At 40.3% G+C, this 22,741-nt stretch overlaps 1 protein-coding gene across 1 annotated transcript; it reads right to left on the bottom strand.

Moving 5' to 3' along the window:
* Positions 1 to 823: 823 nt before the first annotated feature.
* On the bottom strand, positions 824 to 22,152 carry APCDD1 (APC down-regulated 1). Its single transcript, XM_026078807.1, has 4 exons — positions 21,740 to 22,152; positions 19,874 to 20,405; positions 4,238 to 4,559; positions 824 to 1,889 (listed from the first exon to the last, which is right to left on the bottom strand). The coding sequence occupies exons 1-4, from the start codon at positions 21,997 to 21,999 to the stop codon at positions 1,438 to 1,440; spliced, it is 1,566 nt and encodes a 521-aa protein (XP_025934592.1). The 5' UTR covers positions 22,000 to 22,152; the 3' UTR covers positions 824 to 1,437.
* Between the last annotated feature and the right edge of the window lie 589 nt (positions 22,153 to 22,741).

The raw sequence follows: 22,741 nt of genomic DNA, 5'->3' as shown, positions 1-22,741 counted from the left end.
CAAAGCAGGGGAGCATGGTTCACCTGTGACCTGAACCTTCTTGCAGGCCTTAACTATCTCCCCTGTCCTCTCTCCTGAGAGGACCCATTTGCTCTGGTTCACATCTGTGTATAGGAGAAAGTATTCCTCATGGGGGAGATCCTAGGGTGTTCAGGGAGCATGTTGTTGAGGGAAGCTCTCTGAGGGTTGTGCCTATCTCTTCCTGGCAGTGTTTCCCCAAACTGATGCAGGTTGAAACTCGGTGAAACCACTATGTGTGTGGAGACTGTCTAGCAAGGAGAAAAGGGAGGAGATGGCTGTGTTTGTGCAACTTACTCCAACTCCTCTGATAAGACTGGGTCAGTCTTCCTCTGTGAGATGGATGGGGGTCTGGTTCCTACTGCTTTCTTGCTCTCTAAACTAAAAGCAATACTAGGGCTCTTGCTGCTAAGACCCTTTACTTGTTCCTACCTAATGTCGCTTGACATCATTAAAACCATGCTGCTAGACTGGATTGTAGAATGTATTACGGCCCCATATGCTTCTTTAGTTTGTCCACTTGGATAAAACAGAATCCAAGGTACAAATACTGCATAGAGAGTATATAAGGCCTCGTGAAAATGAAAACAGAACATGTCACTTCAGCCTTATATCAGCAACTTACCTGTACAATGCACATCTGATTAAAAAAAAAAATGCTTTTTCTATCTGGCTTTAAGAGGGGTTGGTTGCAACTGCTCACTAGATACAAAGGGAGGCTAGAAGCAATTATATAGCTAAGGAAATTGAAAGAGAAAATACTAAGTCATTGGTTATTTCTACAACTTAATGATTATAAAAATAGTTTAAATTACTTAGAATATTTTTTAATTAGAGATACCAACCAATTAGCACTTATCTGAATTGAGGATTGTTTTATTTGCAGATTCTTTTTGTGTTACGAGCTGTGAGATAATGATTTGATAAATCCTTGTGGGTTTCTTTCTTATATACATATCTACATCAGAGTTCTAAAGTCAAAGGGGGAAGCCATTATCACAGTATTAACACTACACTGAGTGATTCCTCAGAGTTAAATTCTGATGAGAAATCAAGCCTTGGGGAGAAAAGTACCACAATGGTAAAATGGCAGAGGCAGTTGAAGCAGGCTTGCAACGTTCACCCCAGCAGTTAAGAAAAGGAGACCCCCTCCCTCCCCCCAGAAGTCTGCAGTCCTAAAGTGCAATTACTTTTGTGCAGTCATGTCAGGCCAGGGATCAGACTGGATGAAGTTCAAAGCACAGACATCAAATGAGTGCCGTTCATGATTCAAGGAGGGGGAAAAATAAGGAAAAGAACAACAATTCTTAGGCATTCAAGTGCATCAAGAAAATAAATGTCCCTTTCTTTCTGAAGAAAAACAACCCTCAGTCTTATAGAATCCTGGCTTTGTAGTCATGAAAAATAATTTTTTCACTTCTAGCTGAGCATGTTCCAATATGACACAGTACAAATAAACAACACCAAAGCAAGAGCTGGGGTGCTGGAATATTTTTCTGGTGCCCTGCTGCTATACAGCCTTATTTTATTCTCCTCTGGTGACTCTTCAGACCTGGGTACTGATGAAGCACACTGAATTAAAGGCATCTGGTAAGAAGTGGCTCTCTTCTCCGGTCTGTCTGGGCTGGACCCATCGCTCGGTCTTTGGCCGTTGTACAGCAAGTACCTGCCCCTGGCATCCTGTTCCATCTTAAAGATTTCATACTCGGTGTGAGGTAGGCGGATGCCAAGTGCAATGCAGCCATTTGTGTGAGTAACGTCTTGCTGAACTCCGACTTGCCAGGATCCCTGGGCTCCACACTCGTTCCCATTGAAGACGTTCAGCAGCGAGGCTGTGGATATATCCATGGGAGTGACCTTCATGTGATTTACTGTGAAAAAGGAAGAGAGGAGGCGTTAGCAGAGGGACAAAAAGAAAGACAACAGGCTGGTTGGGGCATACCTGTGAAATCACCATTATAATGAGGGCTCACCATTCTGTCTGCCTGTATAGCACAGGGCACTTATGTCCCTTGTAGGCATAATCTTAGTATTTGATCTAATACATGCAGAGATCAGTAGGGGAAGCAAACTGCAAAATCCTTTTAAAACTGACCCTTTTGTCTATGTAAATCATGACTGATGCTAGCAAAGTCATGAAGGGTTTAAGTTAGCCATGTTGCTAATGCACTTAGAAACTATGGAGACGAGGCTACTTTGAATACGTTTGGGGACATGCTGGTACTCCTTGAATTTATTTAAGGATGTCTTTTAATCTTACCAAGAAGAATTAGAGCAGCTCTGAATCTCTGCTTTTTCTTTCTTAAATCAAATTTTTATATTGCAGGTGTGGCCAAAAATTCTACTGGCATCACTTTACATCTTGGACATAATTGCTTCTTACACAGAACATAAAAAAAAAAAATTCTATTGAAGAAAACCCGATGGTTGCATATCTTGGAGATTAAGCAGAGCTTTTCATAAATTCCAGACAATCTTTTAGAGATAAAGCCTGGTTGGTTACATAAGATACATAAAAGAGGAAATAATAAAACTTTACTCATATTTTATTACCATTTAATCCATAAGTAGGGCTGTTTATAATGTCTTTTTATCATTCTTTTAACATATGTTACCCCATAAAGCTAATGAAATAAGTTCCAATTGGAAAATTTGGAAATTACCACAACTACACTACCTTCATATATCATCTGTTCTTCTTGTATGAATTAAATAGTTAGTGCTGAATTATATAGTTAGTGCTGAATTATAGAGGGCTACTTTCTCCTATCCTAACAGTGACTCAGTGTATACTCTCAGATGTAAAAGTCTTATGGCTTGTTGGTTCTAACTAAATTGACTATATTTCAAAGGAGTTTAAGATGCATAAATATTGATTTTGCAGCCCAGTTTATCAAGTTGGGAAAAGCTAAATTGAATGAGCCTGTGGAAGTTGAATAGAGTTTATTCTAGGTGTGTATTTGACACTGTATTTCAATGGAAGAAAAGGGATTCTGAATGGATTTGTACTAACCAAAACAGAAGGAAATAACCAAATTCTCTTGCAGGTCATTAGGAACACATTTCTTTCTATTGTAAGATCTGTTGGGAATTTTATTCTGAGACTTTATGAACGTGTATTTGACTCAATGGCTCTACAGTTCATGTTATTTGTTTTAGGTGGCATAAAATGTAATCTATAGAAAGTGAACCTAACTGTTTTTCTAGAACCAAATTATTTGACCTTGCTCTGTGAGCTAAATTGGCATATCATAAATTACAGCTTTGAGCATAACTGGATTTCACTCCAGGAGCTTGACTGGGACATGCTACATACAGCAATAAAGAGCAAAAGCTCTGACAGGCAAGGATATCTTTTGCCTCCTGTGAAAATCCTGCTTAGTGAGTTATTTCTTCTAGTCAGATACTTTCTTAAATTGGAGGCATGCAAGAAGCTATGTGGTTCTCACATGGTAACTGAAATAAAAAGGAGAATAGCCTACAGAGAGCTCAGGGCTTCCACAGGTTCCAGCGGGGCTGGTGCTATGAAGGGATGTCATGTTTTGCAGATGTTTGTGTGGGCGGTTAAAGCCACCAAGCTCTTTGCAAGCAGGGTACTATGGAGCTGTTTGTACAAGAAGGCTCTTTAGCCATCGGGACCTGAGCAGCTTCGCCACTGAATGCTGCCTCCTGAAGCACTCCAGTGGTTTTAGTTAGATACAGCTAGTTTTTGCTATTGTGGGGTTAATCAGAGCTATCTTTATAGGCACTCTTACTTTCTCTAGACCCTCTTGGAAGCTGATGAAAAAAGACATATACTTCTATATCTGCCTTCACCACACCACCTGTGACCTGAAATGCCTTCTGAAGGAACTTTTTTCTCTCCACTGAAGGAACCCCCAGACACTGATCCAATCTGAGACATTTCATTTAGATGCTTAAAGTCTGGCCAGTGGACTCCAGGACTTAGTCATGGAAGTTAAAGTCTTATTTTATTGTGCTGTTCTTAAAGGTGTCTATGTTTTGCCTCAGATGAGTATTGCTTCAGTGGTGGGAAATACAATGCAACTGTATAGTTTGGCTGGGCATTCACAGAATGCCTAGAACTTCCCAAGAAATGTCTAAATCCTAAAAATGACAGAATGAAATCATTAGCACCTTTTAAGCTGTTATGAGCAAATCCTGCTCTGGTCAATAACTAATTGACCGTTTATGTCCACAGTATGGTGCACTACTCTACCTTTGAACACGAACTCTGTTCCACCCATCACTTTGGAAGAATGCACTCCTCGGCTGTAGCGCCCCTTGGCGTAGATGGTAAAGGTGGGGTGTTTGCAGATGGGGTCGGAATAGTGATAGTAGTGACCTTCCCAGGTGTTGTTGTTGTCATGGAAGATGAAATGCCGAGTGAGAAAGAGGACCTCAGGTCGCACCTCACAACGCTGGCTCACCCACTCTCCATGTAGCCCTATGGTCAAATCTGCCTTGGGGGGTAAGATGGGAGGATGGTGCTCATCTGACCGGTAGATGATTCTGCACGCAATACAGGTGTGATCGTGGTTCTGAAATGAAGTGGAGAAAACCCCTCGTTAGATGTTACCCACAGTAAAGGTCAATGAATCAGGCTGTTTCACACTGAGGTGAAACCAGCTTCACATTTTAAGGGTTATACTGTTATGCCTTATCTTGGTACTATTTTCCTGCAGGTTCTCACCCTTCAAAGTACCTGAAACATGGCATGGTTTGTTTTTGTATGTATAAGTTCACACAGCAGGAGCAGAATTAGGAGATTAATTCCCTGTTCTGCATTTATCTCAAATGAACATTTTAGTTTAGTTTACTGAACTGATAAAAGGCTGACTTTATAATCACAGAGGAAGCTGGCAGATAGTAATTTACTACAGTAGGAACCCGGAAAGTCTTTTATTAGAAATGAATACACTTGTTCAGCTCTTATTTTGTGTCTGTCTTCCTTTTTAATTGTTAACTTTGGGTGCTATAGATGGACACAGGTGTCCTAGGTACATTTTCATTTGGGTAGCAGCCTGGGAAATTAGTAACCGGCTATTTTAAACTTTTTCAGCTTTTCTGAACTTCAATATAAGGTTGCAAAGTGTACACTTTCTGAATCTAGCAGAGTCTTAATGGTGACTTCCACCACTTTCCTTCTCAGCGACATGCGTATGACTCCACTGACAGAAATATGGTTATATGGATGTAAGTGAGCTTGTTCAGAGCTCTACTGCACTCTAGGAAGCAGATATGGCTTAGTGTCAGTGAACAGAGTGAAAGTTTTATGGCTTTTTCCAGCAGGAATAAGGTTTGTGGTGTCTGTCAGGCTCAATAAAGGCTCACAGTTGAACCATTTTGCTAAGCACCAACCTCAAGGAGCCAAGTACCCCCAGCCCTTTACATCTGTGAGTCGAGGGCATTTTACACCTTGCTTACATGGCCTTCGGGGGGAGGCTTTGCAGAGGCTATAAGGGGTTGCTCGCTGCTCAACTTGCTGCTGAGGACAAGGGAAAGATGGAGTCACGTTTAAGTTTGGCCACCCATGGGCAGTTCACCCAGTTGGGGGCTGCTCTGAGAGCCCGGGAAGGCCGTGTCGTGGCTGAGTGACGACACATGCTTAGGAGCTGCAGCACTACAGTACTGTGCTGGCATGAAGCGCTGCAGCCTCAGTATCTGTTTGTGGGCTTGCGATGAGGCCTTGGAAGAACTGACTGGCCATCAGCTTGTATACCGGGGAGCCCTTCAGAAGACAAAACATACGCCCCAGGGGTGCTCTATGCTGCTTTGTCCCCTTTAGCTACAGCAGAAGACAGCGAGGGCCAAGAACTCCACTGCTTGCACTTATATTCTCCTAGTAAAAAGTATTGGGCCTAATAATCAACCCCTTATAAACCAGTGGCATTTTGGTAAAGAAACACCGTTTGGTCAGCTGGTAGCTCTGGACAAACACACAGGAAGATCTATTTATTGATGTTGGACTCCAAGTCTGTGGCAGGAGGGGAGGTAACTTCATTCTCTGGCTTCCAATCTTCTGACATCAAAGATTAAAACTACAAAGCCTTGTACATTGTTTCTGCTGCTCATTGTTTCTGCAAGGTTTCGTCTTTTTGGCAAAAGACTGTGGCCATGTTATTCTCTTTTTAAACTATATTTTGTATTTTTCAAAGGCAAGAGAAACTGCAGCATTAGAATTTGTCTCTGCTCTGCYAAGCAAACTTTGAATTACAGTTTATGGAAGGATGAAGAATTACAAAGCTAATTTTTTAGTTCACTTCATTTATGACAATAAATAATTAGATCAAGAAGAATAAATACTGCTCTGTGAGATAAAAGCAGTGTTTTCTGTTTTACTAGTGCCTGTTTTGGGTTTGTTACAGACTGTTTGTTTACATCTTGGGATGTGATGGTAAAAGTTTTTTAAGTGGTTATTGCTGTGCCGAACAGCTGTGCTCTGAGCTTTAAGCAGGCTTGTACTCAGAGTGAAAGGCAAAGACCACACAGAGAGTTTTGTACCTTCATCTTTCAAGGATACTTGATCTTCAGGAGACAGCAGGATGATTTAGGTGGGTTACTCATATCATCTAGCTTATTTAGACTATCAGGTGTTTTCCTGAGGTGCAATTCAGAGTGCACTGAATTAGGAGCTGATGCTCCCCACACTGCCAATGGGGAGAGATATTTAGACAGTACAAATACTTTCTTTTTAGGTCCTTTTCCAGCCCTCTTTTCTGTGATATCTCTGAGTTCCTTTCATTACATAAATGATCGTACTGACCTTTTAGACACTTTAAAGTCCATGTGAACTGTTGGGGGCTATTAGAGAGTCAGCATTGCTCCATTCACAGTCTTTATCTCATGGCACACTATTCGTCTAGAACATTTACATGTTCTGCATTAGCGCCAAGTTTGTCTCATAATATGACCATAAGTAGCTCCAGAGAATCAATATGCAACTCATGCAATATATCCCCTTTACACATATTAAACAGGGTTTAAATTTGCCTCTCCCACAGACCAGACACCAAAATCAGTGAAATCAATGGAAAATCTGCCATTAATGTCACTGGGATGTAGAATAATGGCTTATGTGCAAAATAACTATAAATGATATAGCTCAGGCTGACCTGAACCAGCGCTGGCCAACAGCCCTGCTTGGAGCAGGAGGCTGGACTAGGTGACCGGCAGAGGGACCTTCCGACTAATATGATGGCTCCTGGGAAGCATGTGTTAGCATGCAGTCATAAAGGGTGCAATCCTTTCCCATGGTGCTGCTTGTTAACTCACTTTATTACAAGATACATTTTGCAGCTAAATTCTGTAAGCAGGTAGAAGAGCAATCAATATGTTAGAGAAAACAGAAAGAAAATTTAATTAATTTAACTGGAACTGGTGAAGTTAGCACAGATTTGGGCCCTTGTAACTGACAGCGGAGACTGGCCCCCAAATATATAGATTTCCTGAACACTAAAAGTACAGACAATGCATATGGATTGTAAAACTCCAGCATTTTCTAAGATTGCAAGTTTCTCTTTGGATTTTCTAATGGCTAAGACAGGAATCAAGATCCAGTTTGGCTTCCTAGTTTGCTATGGATTTCCTGTGTGACCATAACCTCGTATCATAGAAGCACAGACAATAACAGCTCTTCTCTTTGACACAGCACTGGTAGGAGGTTAAATAAAGACTGAGCTGTCAGAAAGCAGACAGAAATTTCAGGGGGCCTGGATATGATTAAAAATAGAATAATAATAATAAAAATGCACACAGCCCTAGTCCTGGAACAAACCTTCAAACAGTCTGACAGAACTGTAGTATCCTTCTTCCTCTTGCCTACAATAAAAATTCACCAGGTTTCATCTGCTGGCTTGTTTGGGATTTATGAAACTGGTCTGTTTAATCTCCAGCTCTCTTCAGAGGATATCAGCCCTTTTCTTTGGAAAGCAGTCTGATTTACTGGGAGGTTTGCAGCTCAGAATTGCTGAGGGACAGGTGACTTTTATAAATGAATAGAAAATGAGTTGGTGCTGGGCTGACAGTGTGGAGACTGCCTTGGCACATCTCGGGCAGTGGCAGTGCAGTTCTGTTTTCCTTGAGCTTTAGTCATGAACAGGGAAGCCAGAAGCCGAGTGCCCGCTCAGTCCTGAGCGATGTTGCTTGCACTTCAAGAAATCTGTCAAATGAGGTGTGCGATCCTGTTCACTGCCAATCAAAGTACCAAAGGACTACAGATTTTTGAAGTGCTACGGAAATAGCACTTTTTATTTCTTAGAGTTCAACACCCAAAGTATGCTACCATTGTCCTGTACAGATACCTGCAGTGAACCAGGCAAAGGGGTTGATCCGTGAAGATACCAGTGTATCCAACACACATTTCTCCAGTCTTGTTGTCCCACTGTGGGGCAGACTAGCATCACCGCTCCCCAAGATTTTACGGGCTGGTTACAGCTGGTTACACTGGTTGCAGTAATTTTATTGCCCCACTTAAATGAAGCGAAGCAGGAAAATAAGGAAAAGACAGTGTTATATACACATAATGTATATAAGCTGAACTAGTTAATGGTAGGAACCAATTTCTGCTACTGTTTCATTTTGACAAAAGTGAAGTTGAAAGTTCTTATGATCTCCCAGAGGACACTCTGACAGACCAATATGAGCCAGCCAGGTTGGTTTTGTGTATATTTTCTTTTCTTTCTCAGAGGCCTGTTCTACACAATCAGTTCGTGAGCCAAGCCAATGTAACCTGGGGACCGGTGGTTTCTGTTGCCCTTGTTCAAAGTCTGAAGAAAAACAAACAGAAATCCAGTCTGTTGTCTTCTTGGTCACTCTTGGCTGTTTGTGGGATCTCCCTTTTGTTTCTCAGGTCCAGTAAAGGGACAAGAAGGAAAGTTGGAATCAATCTGGGTTTCAGCAACAATTTTTTTAGCTTTTTCTATCAGGAAGGACTATGAAGCATAAACATTCTTTTTGCTGTTTTTCCAGCAGTGATTCTAGGTTCCATCTCTCCTCTACAACATTAAAATATATTGATATTATGATTCAAGGCTATGACGCTGGGCAGGAATAATTGTCAATGCTTAATGTTCTCTCTGTCATACTGGGACTATAGAGGGATACCAGGGATACCTGCAGCTGCTTAATCCCCTATGCTGTCCCTTGGCTGTGGCCAGTGGCCGAGTTGGTAGAAGAAGGTTCGTGGAACCCACTAGTGGAACAAAATACATAAATATGGGCAGTCTTTCTTTCTGTATCAGCATCTGGTTCATGTCTTGAGGCATATGGAGGACTTACTTACTTACTTTCCAAAACCTGTAAAACTCGTGCAGTGTGGCTATGCTGGGTCTCATACTGCTGATGTGCGCAGAGGTCACTCTTTGGCTAGTGACAAGCTGAGGAAGGCCGAGGTCAACTCACTGAAATCAAGGGGAAGTTTAGCAGTATAGATACTTGGCTGTAGTTTTTCTGGGTCTTTGAGCTTTGTGGTCTATATCCTGAACTACTGTAACTCTGCGCAGCCCTTCTAGTTTCCAAGGAGTTATACTGATCTGCACCAGCTCTGAAGGTCTGCCCTGTTGCACTCCTAAGAAATGTCCAACCTGCCTACCTTGAAATGTCCAAACTTGCCCACGTTGAGGATGTCCCTGGATGAACGGGCTGAGGTGAACAGGAATTTGCTGCAACTAAAGGGGAGTGGGACAGGGAGAGGTTGCAGAGGAGAAAGGGGGAAGCAGAACTATCCCTTTCACAGCAGTGAGATGTCAGACTGGCCCAGGCATCTCATACAGCTGTAGCCTGACTGCATCACTTCTCTGAGATTAGTGCTTGAATCTGACTTACATAAACCCTTTTTGCTATGATAGAAAACTATCTTTCATAGAGTTATGAACTTTTTAGTAGAAGAGTGTGCCACACAAAATCCCTCAATAAGATTTTTGTCCAAGTAACGGAAGAGAGAAAGAGCTAGTTTTGCTATAAGACAATTGGACTTAATTATGGAGTAATTTATGTTTAACAATTGACTATGTTTTTCACTGCTGCTTTTTCAGGTCAGGTTTACTCTTGGCTCTTAATTACACTGGCTAAGGCCTTGCAAATCACTGTCTTTCCATTTGTCTTGAGGAAAGATTATTTTCTAAAAACAGACGTTCAAAGAAAATATGGAACAGAGGCAGAGTACATTTGATTCCAAACACGGTTAAGTACTCTCTAATAAAAAACTCATTTGGGCATGACATAAACTGAAAAGCAATAAAATGTACTGTGGACAGGACGAACATCTGTTTTATGTTTTAAATATCTTAGGTGTACAATGCAATATTTTTGATATTGGGGTCTTGCTAAGAGCAGCCTCCCCTGAAACGGCTGCTACCCAATGCCTGCTCGACCTGTGGATCTGGGAAGGCTCCTTCCTGCTAAGGTGTGGGGAAGGGTGCCACCTTGCAGCTCAGTAATGCTGAATCCATGCTGGCCAGGCTCTTCCCTCTCTTGGGTGGTTCTTTAAAGCCAATCTATGAATTAATCCATGAGGCTATGTGGGCTGAAATAAGCCTGAATCTTTGGCTGAAAACTCAGTTCTTGTACTTCGGGAGAAACTGGTTTGTGATCTGAAAATTTCCACAACATTTTTCTTCATCCCTCCCTTTTGCTGCCTCCACTGAAGTGGTGACAGGGCCAGGGAGCTCTGGAAGCCAAGTAGGGAGGTTTCTAATAAAAAAAGTAAACAAGGATGAAGTTCCTTGATCTTTTTCCCAATTGCTGTGGATAGTCAGAAATATAAACCTGCTCAGCATATTTTAATTTTCTCTTAAGTTCTGTGGGATTCTATGGCTGCCTAGGACTAATTCTCCTCTAATCAGTTCATAGTGTTTTTTATGGCCCAGGCTATAAAAACTCTTAACACGCAACTAGGATGCTCCTTACCCCTGAGCAACAGTAAAATAGGTTTGAATAACATGTAGAAAAGTCTTTTTGGAAGGTATTCTAGTTTTGTTTGAACACCTTTTTATTTCAGCGCTATTGTTACAAAATAAGATGTCTATGGATCAAACTCTTTTCAAAATGTACAGAAAATCTACACTTTCTTCATAGTTAAAGCAGAAGCTGAAATCTATGCTTTATGTCAAAGAGAGGACCTGCAGGATCTACTGCAAGTCCTATTTAGGGACCAGACAAATGAGCACTAATAGTAAAGAGGGGGTTGAAAATATAGTTATTTTCAACTGAACACCTTGTTCAAACATACTTGCTCTCTCTCCCTGTCTCTCCTGTATATCCTGCAAATGTGTCTGTACCATAATCTGATATTTTAAAAACACTATTTGTTTGAAATAGCTCAATTAATAACTCAACCTTTCTGCAGTAGAATCACAGTGGATGACTATGTCTGGCATTGTACTATTTACATAAAGAAAGATTAACATTGTCTCAATTATAACTCACTTTTATAAGGAAAGATTCATTGCTCAGACTACTTTGATTATGAGATGCGTGCATTCTTAGCAGAACAGACTGAAAAAAATATTTCAGTATTTTTCATTAGATTCTTTAAAAAAAATTTTCATGGAAAAATATCTCATTGAATATATGTGATCTGGAGGGAAACAAAGCAAATATTTTTTTCCAGTATTCAGTTCCTCACTGAAAAGAAATGGTGTCTTTTGAAAAAATGAGAAAACTATTTTGGGATTTTTTTTTGCCATTTTTAATGGAGAATTTTGACCATTTTTGGACAAGCTCTCGCTGTCGTCTTTGATAGTTGCAAATAGTTGGTACTTTTCCAAATCGGACACATTAAGAAGGCAAAAGCACAGAAGGTGGAGTTAGTTGTGCAGTTAGCTCCTAAACAAAAATACGACAACTCCTGTTACAGAAGATGTAGTATTGGGACAGACATGGAACAGCTGCTGTTTAGAGTTGACTTGGGCTAAGGAAAAGACGCTGGGAATATTGAGAAGTGGTGAACTCAATTCAACTCAATACCAATGTTTTTTTCAACAACAGTTTGTTGTGTACCTGCAAGGTCTTTCAACTTATGTTATTATTCACACAAATTACACAACAATATCCCAAAGTAATTTGGGAAATCTTTCCAGTTGCATACATTCAAGAGTTATGTGGCTCCCCTTCTCTTTTTATCCAGAGCCACAGCATAATGGATACATCCTCCTATACCATAAACTGGTTAAGAGATTCAAGCATCAGCTCTGCCTCAGAAACTTAGAAAAGCAAATATTCTTTCAAATCTGCTCTGCTGCCTTTGGACTCCTCCTCACTCTCCTCTTCCCTCCTAGTAATGCCAGTGTAAAACAAAAAGCCAACCCTGAAACCTGTGGTGGAGCAGTAGCTTCTCTCTGTAACGCCTCACTTGGCCCTCAGGCCTGTCAACTTTCACTTTTTATTCAAATTCATATATTCACTGTGGCTACTCTAAGTATCCCCTTCACTTGCTTTCCCCTATAGCACTGTGGATTGGGTCTGTTCTCTCCTTCCAGACTGCTGTCACCACTGTCCTGTTCAGTTATAATAACCTCCAATGCTTGGTCAAGTTATGTACTGACATTGAAAATATTTCTACAATGCTCTACTTCTGCTTATTAGTCCCCATGTCTATGCTGGTGATTGCAATGTGGAAAACTGGTCTGGAAAAGCCAGGTCCTCAGGTGATATAAAATCATTTTTGGCCAACCCTGATCTACATTGGTTCCTAATGTGTGGCAAGAAGCAGGCCTTGTTCATGGTTGGAAAAGGAAGACAGTCTCCTTCAATACCATGTCTCAGGAAGCAAGGGCTGGCAAAAGTCCTGATGGCCCCCCTGGCTCCATGCTGTGCACTCCCATTGCCAGGGCAGGCTGCTGTGAACCAAGCTGCGGTACCCACACAAGGCAGCCCAAACTGGCTGTTTACAAATTCCAGTTGCTCTTGTGTAAGAGGGGCTTTTCTTTAGGGAGGATCCTGCAGCCAGCTTGTCTGTCTGACGCTGGTTATCCAACAGCATGAGATGGGCTATATAGCAGTGGCTGGGTCAGGCAGGACGTATCCCGCATACCCTTGTTGTGTGGAGATGTGTGCTGAGGCACAAGGTGCCAGGCTGCCTCAAGCTCAGGTCTGAACTGAGTGTGTAATACACACCTAACCAGTGGTCTGCAATATTGCAGGGATCATAAAAGCTGGAGTGGGTAACCCCGGTCATCTGAATGAAAATATTACCACAAGGGAAAGCACTGAAGAAGAGGGGAAAGAAAAGATACGCTTAGCAATGATTTCTCATACCCACCCAAATACTGTGTCATGGGCAGGGCTTGATAATACTGAAACAAGGCATGTCTGGTCAGGATGTATTAAACCTCATTAGCTAAGAACCTAGGTGCCAGATTTTAGTACTAATAACTGAATGCTCCCAGGATGAATACAAAACTAAAACCTTGGGAGAACGTCAATTCAAAGAAGGCCTGAATTCAGAGAACAGCTTCTAAATAAACAGAAGAAGTTAAATGAGTTTGTCTCATGTTGCCAAGGGGCTGAGTCCATAGAAAGGACACTTTTATGAATTACTCAGTACAATATCAAGCTCCACTCCTCCACTGCTCTAGGTAAGTGCAGCCCAAGACAACACTTTAACAAACGGTTATAATCTCTCTCCACCACAAAAGTGATAATTTGCAGGCTTTCCATGACCTCATATGAAGCTAAGTTGGCTTATGTGCATTAGGCTAACTCTGGGGAGTTGAAAAGCATGGTTGACACAGTTGTAATTCAGCCTGCCAAAGCAGATGAAGAATAACAAAGATGTAAAACTTTAATTAAAAATCTTGAAGCAAATTAAATGTTGGAGAGAGTGGTAACTCCTTTTCAGGGTTGTCAGTTTGGGATTTCTTTTGGTGGAGAGAAGGGGAGCTCCAAGAAGGAATGAGGGTGGATATATGCTCAGATTTATCTATAAGTGTGTACTATATATTTTAAGATATTGAGGAACAGTTTTATTAACTACTCCCATGGAGGGAGAGATAGTGAAGGAATCTGAAGGCACTAGCATTACACAATTGTCTGATCTATGAGATTTCAATTCCATTGCACAACTCTGCATAAACCTGAAATACATACAACTGAAAAGAAATGCAAAAGTTTTAGGTTTTTTTTCTGATTTTTCTGATATAAGCTACTTTAGCCTGCACAAAAGACAAGAACAAAGACAAAACCAGCCTTTTTCTCAGATGAATGTGGCTGCACATGTCATCGATCCCACTAACATGACACTAATTTATAGTGACATGAATATTTTGGGAAGTATCAACAAACAAGTTCCTGGAAAAACTGAAGCAACAGTTTGAATGTCAGTCTCCAGGAGCAAAGTATTCCAAAATAAAGATGCCTTATATATTTATTATGCCTTTAAAAAGCAACCTGTATAACCCTTCCTGAATTGTGTAGCAATATTACCAGTGAGTCCTCCCTTCCCTCTTACAAATGATGAAATTATTGTGGTTAGATGCCAACAATGAGGAAAGTGTCGATGGTTTAGACATATTTGTTGAGTTGATCTGATGGCCCATTTTTTATTTTGCTAGCCTACATAGTTAATTTTATCTGTGGTGCTGTACTTGTGTTGGGGCAGACTTTTTCTGCAGTTGCAGAACAGACATCAGTAATTAAGTCAACAAAGATGAATACAGTTTTAAAAGCAACGCTTGGCTTTTGGAGGTTCACACAGAATAAAAAGCAACCTTTTGCTTCAGCCCTTGGCTAGAATTAATGCTTGTATAAGGAGTACATACAAAATGGCAGCTTCAAAGGACTACTCGTCTGCAACATTATAACTGGTAGCACTGCTGAGCAAAGCAAGAAACAAGCCTCAGCTAGCTGCTTGGTTCTCTCATCTCTGAAGTGCATCATACGCAGTTATTGTTCATAAACCTGAAATTAACCGATTTGAACGAGATTTCTCTGCTCCTCTCATCATTTCCCTAATCAAGAGTCTTTTGCAAATAATAATCAACAAAAGAAACCCTTCAAGTATTGGCTGAATCTAGAACAGACTTTTTGACTGTCTAGTAGCATTACTCTGCCAAACAAAGGGGTTTTGTCCTCCAAAATTATTCTTTTCGGTTGAGATAATATTTTGCATATTTCTCTGAGGCACTTCACATGTTTAATATCTATTTATTAATTTATGCTTGCATTTTCCTGGGAGCTACTCAAGTAAGTAGCATTCCCATACAGATGAAGTAACTGAATTTCAGAGAGCTGAAGACCCAAATTTTCAAAAGCATAGAAAGCTTTGAGCACGTTATTCTTTCAGCGTCTGGTTAAAGCAAAACCCAAGCACCAGCCTCTATACATAAAATCCATATTAGCTGCAAATGCCAAGTGCTCCTGGAAGTCAGTTTCCAACAGTGAATAAACTTACAAGAAAGAATCAATGCCTTGGAATTGCTTTTTCTTGGGAATATGTCTTACTGAAAGTGTGGGGCCAGCAAACGTTTGAGCATAGCAAAGGCAGAAAGGAGGTTATTCTAGCATGTTTTAGGTCTCTTGTGATGTTCCAGACCACTCCAGCCTTATTCCTAAATAATGATCTAATTAGAATGACCTGTCATCACAGTCCTGTTCTGATCTTTCCTTTTATTCTGCCAGCCTATAAAATAGCACAAGGAGTTYTGTTTACAAAGCAGTATTTCAAAGGCAATTATATTTGAAAGTGTCGCAGTACTGTAGTTGTACACATTCCCTGTACTTTTAGACATAGGAGATTTCTCTGAAAACATCTTCTTTCCTTCTGCACAGTGAATGTGTATTTCAAGCCTTTCTTCATGCTACAAGTTCCTGTATGCATTTGTAAATAAGGTGATTTGTGACCAATCCGCCAGGCTCCTTGCTGTCATCCTTACCAGGGATATCTTCAGCCAAGCATTTCCACCATTCTGCCCTTTCCATCAATGTGCTCTCTCATGCTGGCTAGAGAAGCTGAACGTGCAATAGCTTGAACTCCTTTCTGAACTCGCAACATCAAGAGACATCAAAGATGTTCAGCCCCCTTCATCATCAGACCTAAATTATTATCTTGAGCAAGCCTAGAGGAGAGTGCTAAACCATACCTATATCATGACCTATTACTCAACTCCATTCAGGAACTTCCACATATTTTACAAGAGGAATTTGTTTAAGGTATGCTCTTATCTACATGAATTTGTAAAACCTTAAGAGATGACATATTAGATATTTTTAAAAGCTCGCTGGTTTTATATGAACACTTGCGTTAAGATATGGTAATCTGTGAATTTATTCAGATTTGTAGCTCAGCATAAAGCTGTCTGGTTTTTGGACAGCCCTTTTGATTTACCATCCTGTGGTGAAATCACTGCAGGAATTTGGAAAAGGTCCAATTCTATTTGTTTAAAGTCCTGATCATGTGGCTTTGGCATTCCTAACATATCCAGCAATCATTTGCTTTTAATTATCATTCAGTTCAACCACATAAGTAATGAATGTGGCTACCACATCCAACTTTCAGGCTATGTAAACTCTTGAGCTGGGTGGAACTTTCTTCTATATAGAGGCTTAACTATAAATTTAACTCAGAATGTGAATCCTCTTAACTTATTTTAGGCAGGTCTTTAAAAGTATAAAATAAAAATAAATAAAAAGGAAATGAAACAAGCCTTAAATGAAAGATTCCACACAATACACCTGATTCACTTCAGAAGCAATTTCCTGGCCTCCCCAACCTCGAGGTCTGACTGTAGAAACCTTAAAAAAACAAGTTGATTTAACATTTCTATTTATTCATGGTGTTCAGTTTCCAGAGGAGTCTGCCACTTGTAGTTTTAAACTCAGTTTAGCATTTAAACTCATTTTCAGCTGGGTCCCAGTGGAGCAGCAATTAGAAAAGGAAAGGAGTTCAAAGAAGAAGGGTTATAACCTTTCAGTGGTATGTTTGCCTGGGCTTAAAAAAAAAAAAGCATCTCTGTTACTATTCTTCCTACATTCAGCAAACACTAAATCACACAACTGGGTTAAGAATCTGTTGGTACAGAGAACTTCATGGTTAGGTACAAATCGAAACCCAGAAGTCCTTCATGGCTGCTAATGCAAAAGTTCATTTTTGGGGGTACCGTTATTTGTATTATGATGAAAGCCTAAAATCAGCAGGCCTAACTTCTCTTCAGAAAAAAGAAGTCTCACATTAACTCTGAACAAGATGAATCAACCAAAAAATGCAAAGAAAAATCTTCTCTGTTGCACATTTAAGAGTTACGTCTACTCATCTTTTGCAGTTGAAGGCTTCAGCTGAGACTGGTGTCCCAATAATCCAGACACTGTATATATACTTGCATAAATTTTGGGAGTCAAACAGGCAATGCAGACAAAGGTTGGAGGAGAAACTGAGTTGAAGTAACTTGCCAGAAGTCATAACTGGCCAAACTGGGAGTAGAGCAGTAGCCTGCAACTCATGACCTCTGGCCTCCTCTATTAAACTACAGTGATTTCATCACAGAGAACTGAAATTTGTATGCATTTTGGCATACTCTGAGTTAGCTTGTGCATCCTATAGTAATACCACTCTCTGTAGCTAGTAGTACTCTTACGAATGGCATTCCAGTGTCATAAATTCAGCCTCAAGATTCAGCCTTTGCCAAGATCTGGCTACCCAAATCTTATCTGGAAGCACTGTACTGCATGAATACCAATGGATAACTTGGCTTGTTTGCTTTTCCTCTTCCCCAGTTCTTGTAAACATATAATATGGAAGTCTCCTCAGGGATCCACACTGTGAGCTTTCATTGATTTCAGTGTACGCATATCCAAAGATAGGATCTGCCTATCAAAACATGCAGGACGGTGGGCTAAATGCATACATGATGAGTCAGGATCTCTCCACTGTGGCACAACTCACAGATTGAGGTTACTGTTATCTTCCCATACACATGTGATCCACTCATATCAAAATGGATCATATCATGCCTGAGAGAATGGGCTCTGTGAATATAAATGAGAGTTTCAGTACTCTCAGATATCTGTAAATTCTTTCAGTTTATTTATTTAACCTGGCTCAGGAAAGAGACTTCTTATGCAAGATATAGTCCTTTTAATTTGAGCACTGTATTTTAGAGGCAAGCTGTCCAATGATGCTAGAGTAGCACATGAGACAGGTAGGGAAACAGTGACCAGTGTGTCCCAAAATTACAGCAGATCTACACAAAAGTTTTATTTCTATAAAGCCAGTTGACAGTAAACCTATCCATTCTGACTCTAATGAAATTGGAAATGTAGGCATTTTTACTATGTCATCTATCCATAATAAGTTAACTAGATTTGACCAGATAGTCCTGAAAAAAATCAGGCTGTACTAAATCAAGACTTTTGTCTTTGTTTCATTTGGTCAGGAAACAACTATATCTGCTAGAGCAGGTATAACATATACCAGGTGTCAGACAATTTGTCTCTAAACATCTCTTGCAAGGAAGAGATTTAGGGAAGAATCCTCACTCCCAAATTTGCAAAGAGAAACTAGATATGTTTGTCTGAATTCATTAAAGAAAAGAAGAAATTAATACTGCTGTATCCAACATTTTGACGAGGAACATGCTGTGGTTCATCTGCTGCTGCTAAAACTCTCTGGTGCTGCTGCTAAAACTCTCCATTTTGAGAAGACATATGCTTAAATTTGTTCCTAATCACTTGAAGAGACACATACGAATGACAGAAATGACAGCAGGGTTTGTATAGGGACACAGCTGACTGTAGATTGAAATCATCCCTAGGCCAGACTATTAAAATGATTTAAGGGAGATCATGTAAAGTTCTGAACTATTGGAATTTGATGTTCACAGGAGGCAGACACAACGCGGGGCAGACAGAATGGTTTTGAATGAAAGGCAATGCCAGGACATTCTTATCAGAACTGCCACTTCCCCTATTGTGTCTCCTGCTATTGCTGATAAGCTGTAGCTGATTTTTGCATCAGTCACAGTGAGATGATTAAAAATGGTGATAACCCATTAGCTGGAAGTGATCTTACAGCAGTATCTAGCTGGAATATATTGATAACAACTGTCATCTGCAGCGTGGTTCCAACTGCTACATTCCTTTGAAATGTCACCAGAAAAGATGTATAGACAGACCTCCTGCTACGGGCCATCAATGTCTACTCTTCCAGTTTGATTTTTATTTAACTTACTATGGGTTGATCAGTTCCCAGTGAAGCCGAGGGCACTTTGAGGCCCCTTTGAAAACTGAATAATCAAATAGAATTAAAGTCCCATTCAAAATTCAGCTGTTTTTCATTTCATTAATGTGTGTGTCTGCTCCCGGATCCATGTCCTGCAGTCATCCCACAGTCCATCAATTTTTTTACCCTTCATGCTGCCCCTTTCAAGTCTCTACCTTCCAATTTCCTCTTTTCCTCTTCAGGTTATGGATCACCCAACTTCCACATGTTGATACAATTCAATTTCCTTTCTCCCTGAGACCCCTGCAGCTGTTTCTCTTGCCTTTTCTCAGTCCTGCATCAAACTTTCTCTCTTCTCCGCTGCTAATCTACAGTCTTAGTCCCATCCAATAGCAACTCCCATCTCCGCATTCAAGTGTTTGATTCCATCTTTGGTCTCAGGATGTCCTTTTTGACCAGAGTTCATTAGACTACTGATCACACATTTGATGCAGTCTCAAAAACCACAGAATAATTACTATTCCCATGAAATATGCTCAGTGATTTTTTTTTAATTGACTGCATTATCTGTAAGGCATCAATCTCTTATTTTAGAAGCACATCTACATTTTAGATTACACTAGTATACTGATTTAGAAGAGCTGAATAATGTGTTTTTTGTCACTAGTATCTTAAAATGTGTGCATATATACACATACATACCTTGGCATTTTGAAGAGGAGGCTGGTAACTAGAAGGCCGATAGTACCTCCTCTGAGTAGCATCAGTGTGAATGTCTCCGAGAAATAGCTCCTCCACAAGGTGATCTAAATTGTGATGCAAATACTGTTTCTCCACGCGGATAAGCTGGAGTTCATGCATGGCAAAATTCAGAGCTTTGGTGCACTCACAACCATTCTCTTCTCTCAGCAAATCATAGTTCACATCCTGCTCCCAAGGACTATCTTCTGGTATAAATCCAGGACACGTATGGTTCACCAACACACTTAATTTTTTGGCTACTGCTTCATTGTGGCATATGATTTGTATGCTGCGTAGCTGATAATCAGCTTCAGTACCCCCTCGGATGATCCAGGATGCTTGGCGGAGACGAATTTTGCCACGTATAACTAAAGTATAGATGGGATTTGTGCAGCGATTGCCACCATAATAAAACTGATAGGCCTTAAATGTATTATTGTGGTAGAATCTGTAAGATCTTGTGATGAACTCTGGGCCTGCTCTAACTTCGCAGCTGTGGGAAGACAAAGTGATGGAAACAAAATTTTAGCAAGGTGGCCTATCATGAACACTACAGGTAACAAGATTGAGCAACACTGCATAGATCCAGAGATACTTGGGTGCCAACGTCCCTCTGGCATGAATGGGAGTAAATAGGAACTAGGCATCTGTCACCTGCCAATTTGCCAACAATTTCCTCTGCTGTTATGCACTTCTTATGCTTCATGGTGATCATATCTACCTGAGGGCCTTATCTTTGTAGGTTTTAAATATTTTGAGTCATATCCTCAAAGTTGTTTTTCCTTTTTTCTAAGGACCACCGTGTGACTCAATTCTTCTTTGAAAAAAGTAGCAGCTTATTAAACATATATATTCTTTCCTTTTGCATGGCGGATTTAGCAAAACGACTGATCAGAAAGTGAAATGCCAAATGTCCACAAGATAGTATAAGTAACTGGCTTCTACAGCTGCTGTATAAGCTTTTCAATGGCACACTGCCAACTCTGGTCTGCAGAGGTCCACGAGGATCTCATCCTCAGCCCTTCCACTTACATTGTCAACAGGGAAGACAGTTAATGCAGACTTCCTAACTGGCTTGAATTTGAACCTGTCAATATTCCATTTTGTTAATCAAGAGGTGTTTTTCCCTCCTCCCTGAAGGCGTAAATGGCAATTAAATTCCACTTTCCGTAGAAAGTCAAACTTCCTTTTGTATCTTCAAATTTCTCCCTCTTTGTCATCCACAGTGCTTAACATAAATACACTCAACTTTATGTTAAATAACCGGATTTCCCTAAGAGTCACTTCAAATAAATGGATGAATATTGCTTGCTTAGACACAGAAAACAAAACAGGTCTCTTTGAATTAAAAGTTGTCATGTATAGAGAGGAACAGAACTGGTCAAATACTACTTTTTAATTTCTTTTGCTAATAAAGCTTGTGTTAGACATGATCTGAAAGTAAGGATTCATTCAAATGGATCTAATGCACATAGTCAAAGATAGTACAAAGTAATGGTGGAACAAGCATCCATTTTGGCAACCTGATGGTCTCTTTCCTATTCAAAGAGAGATTTGAACATATTTCACAGCATGCTCTTTAAAATCCAGACTACAAACTGATTCATCAGGAAAGCTTTATAGCATGCAATTCTGATGTATATAAACCAGCTCCCTCTTTTTTATATGTAAAGATACTGTACATAAAGCATCTGGGATTTGGAGAGTCACCATATTAAAAAAATATATTTCCCTGCTGCTTAGAGTGGGAATATTCATTGTTCCCTCTCAGCCACCTTCCCCTTTTTCACATATATCTTTCCAGCATCTTATTTTAGCTTTCCTTACCCAGTAGAGACCCAGTGTCCCTCAATATTGGGAGGCATTTGCACAGTGATCCGGGCTCCATTGTGAAGGTGTTTCAGCATATGGTGACACTGTGACTCCTTGAAAGCCCTCCATGCGCTCTTCTCCAAGGACCGAGGGTGGGACCTGCTGTCCGGGTGAAGAAGAGCAGAACCTTCTCCCAGCCCTGAGATAGAAAAGCGTAAATTATCAGGAGACCCTCGTGAGAATGACTTCAACGTGATAAATGAGGCTGTGAGCATCTTATGTGGAATGATACTTGTTCACAGTATTGTGTGTCCAAGAAAGCACTGTTTACATTTGCTGTCTCATCTGAAAAAAAACAAAATTATGGGAAGCTCTTCCTCTCTGCCAGCCCACTGACAATCCACTGAGTAGATTTGCTTTATGTAATATGCTGGGGAAAGGACTTGAACCAAATGCTGTATATAAACCCCCTGGAAATGTGGCTCTGGATTTTCTACAGACACTTCTTTAATCTCTGGTCAGGACAATCAAAAACCTGGACCTCGCAGCTTTTAGAAAGTTGCATCCAGATCCAGACACAAACTTTGCGGTTTCAGCCCACCTCTAATTTGAATGCTTCTATAATAAACTTCCAAATAAAGGCTACTCTTTAAAGGCAAGGGTAAACAGATATTAAAAGCACAGCCTCTGCACACAGGAAGCCTCTGTGATGATTGAGGTGGTCAATTAAAGGCAGATTCTGCTATTTTTATTTTAAAGGGGAAAAGGAATTTCAAAAGCTAATTTTATCTCCAGCACTCAGTAATTTTGGTTTCTAGTAATGTATACATACAAAACCCACCAGCAATCTTTCTACACATTATTAATTGAACAAAATGAACATGTAGCTTCAGAAAGAATGCATTTTTACTCTTTTAGGCACTGTACACTGTTAGATACGTCAGGAAAACATGGATCAAAAGAAAAACACGCATCTAGAGGTTAAGAGGTGAAAAACATGAACCTTACATAAGAGGC

Source organism: Apteryx rowi, unplaced genomic scaffold (assembly GCF_003343035.1).
Source record: "Apteryx rowi isolate R43461 unplaced genomic scaffold, aptRow1 scaffold_489, whole genome shotgun sequence".
NCBI lineage: Eukaryota > Metazoa > Chordata > Aves > Apterygiformes > Apterygidae > Apteryx > Apteryx rowi.
The sequence above is the reverse complement of the archived record's forward strand: the minus strand, read 5'-3'. Positions and strand labels throughout refer to the sequence as shown.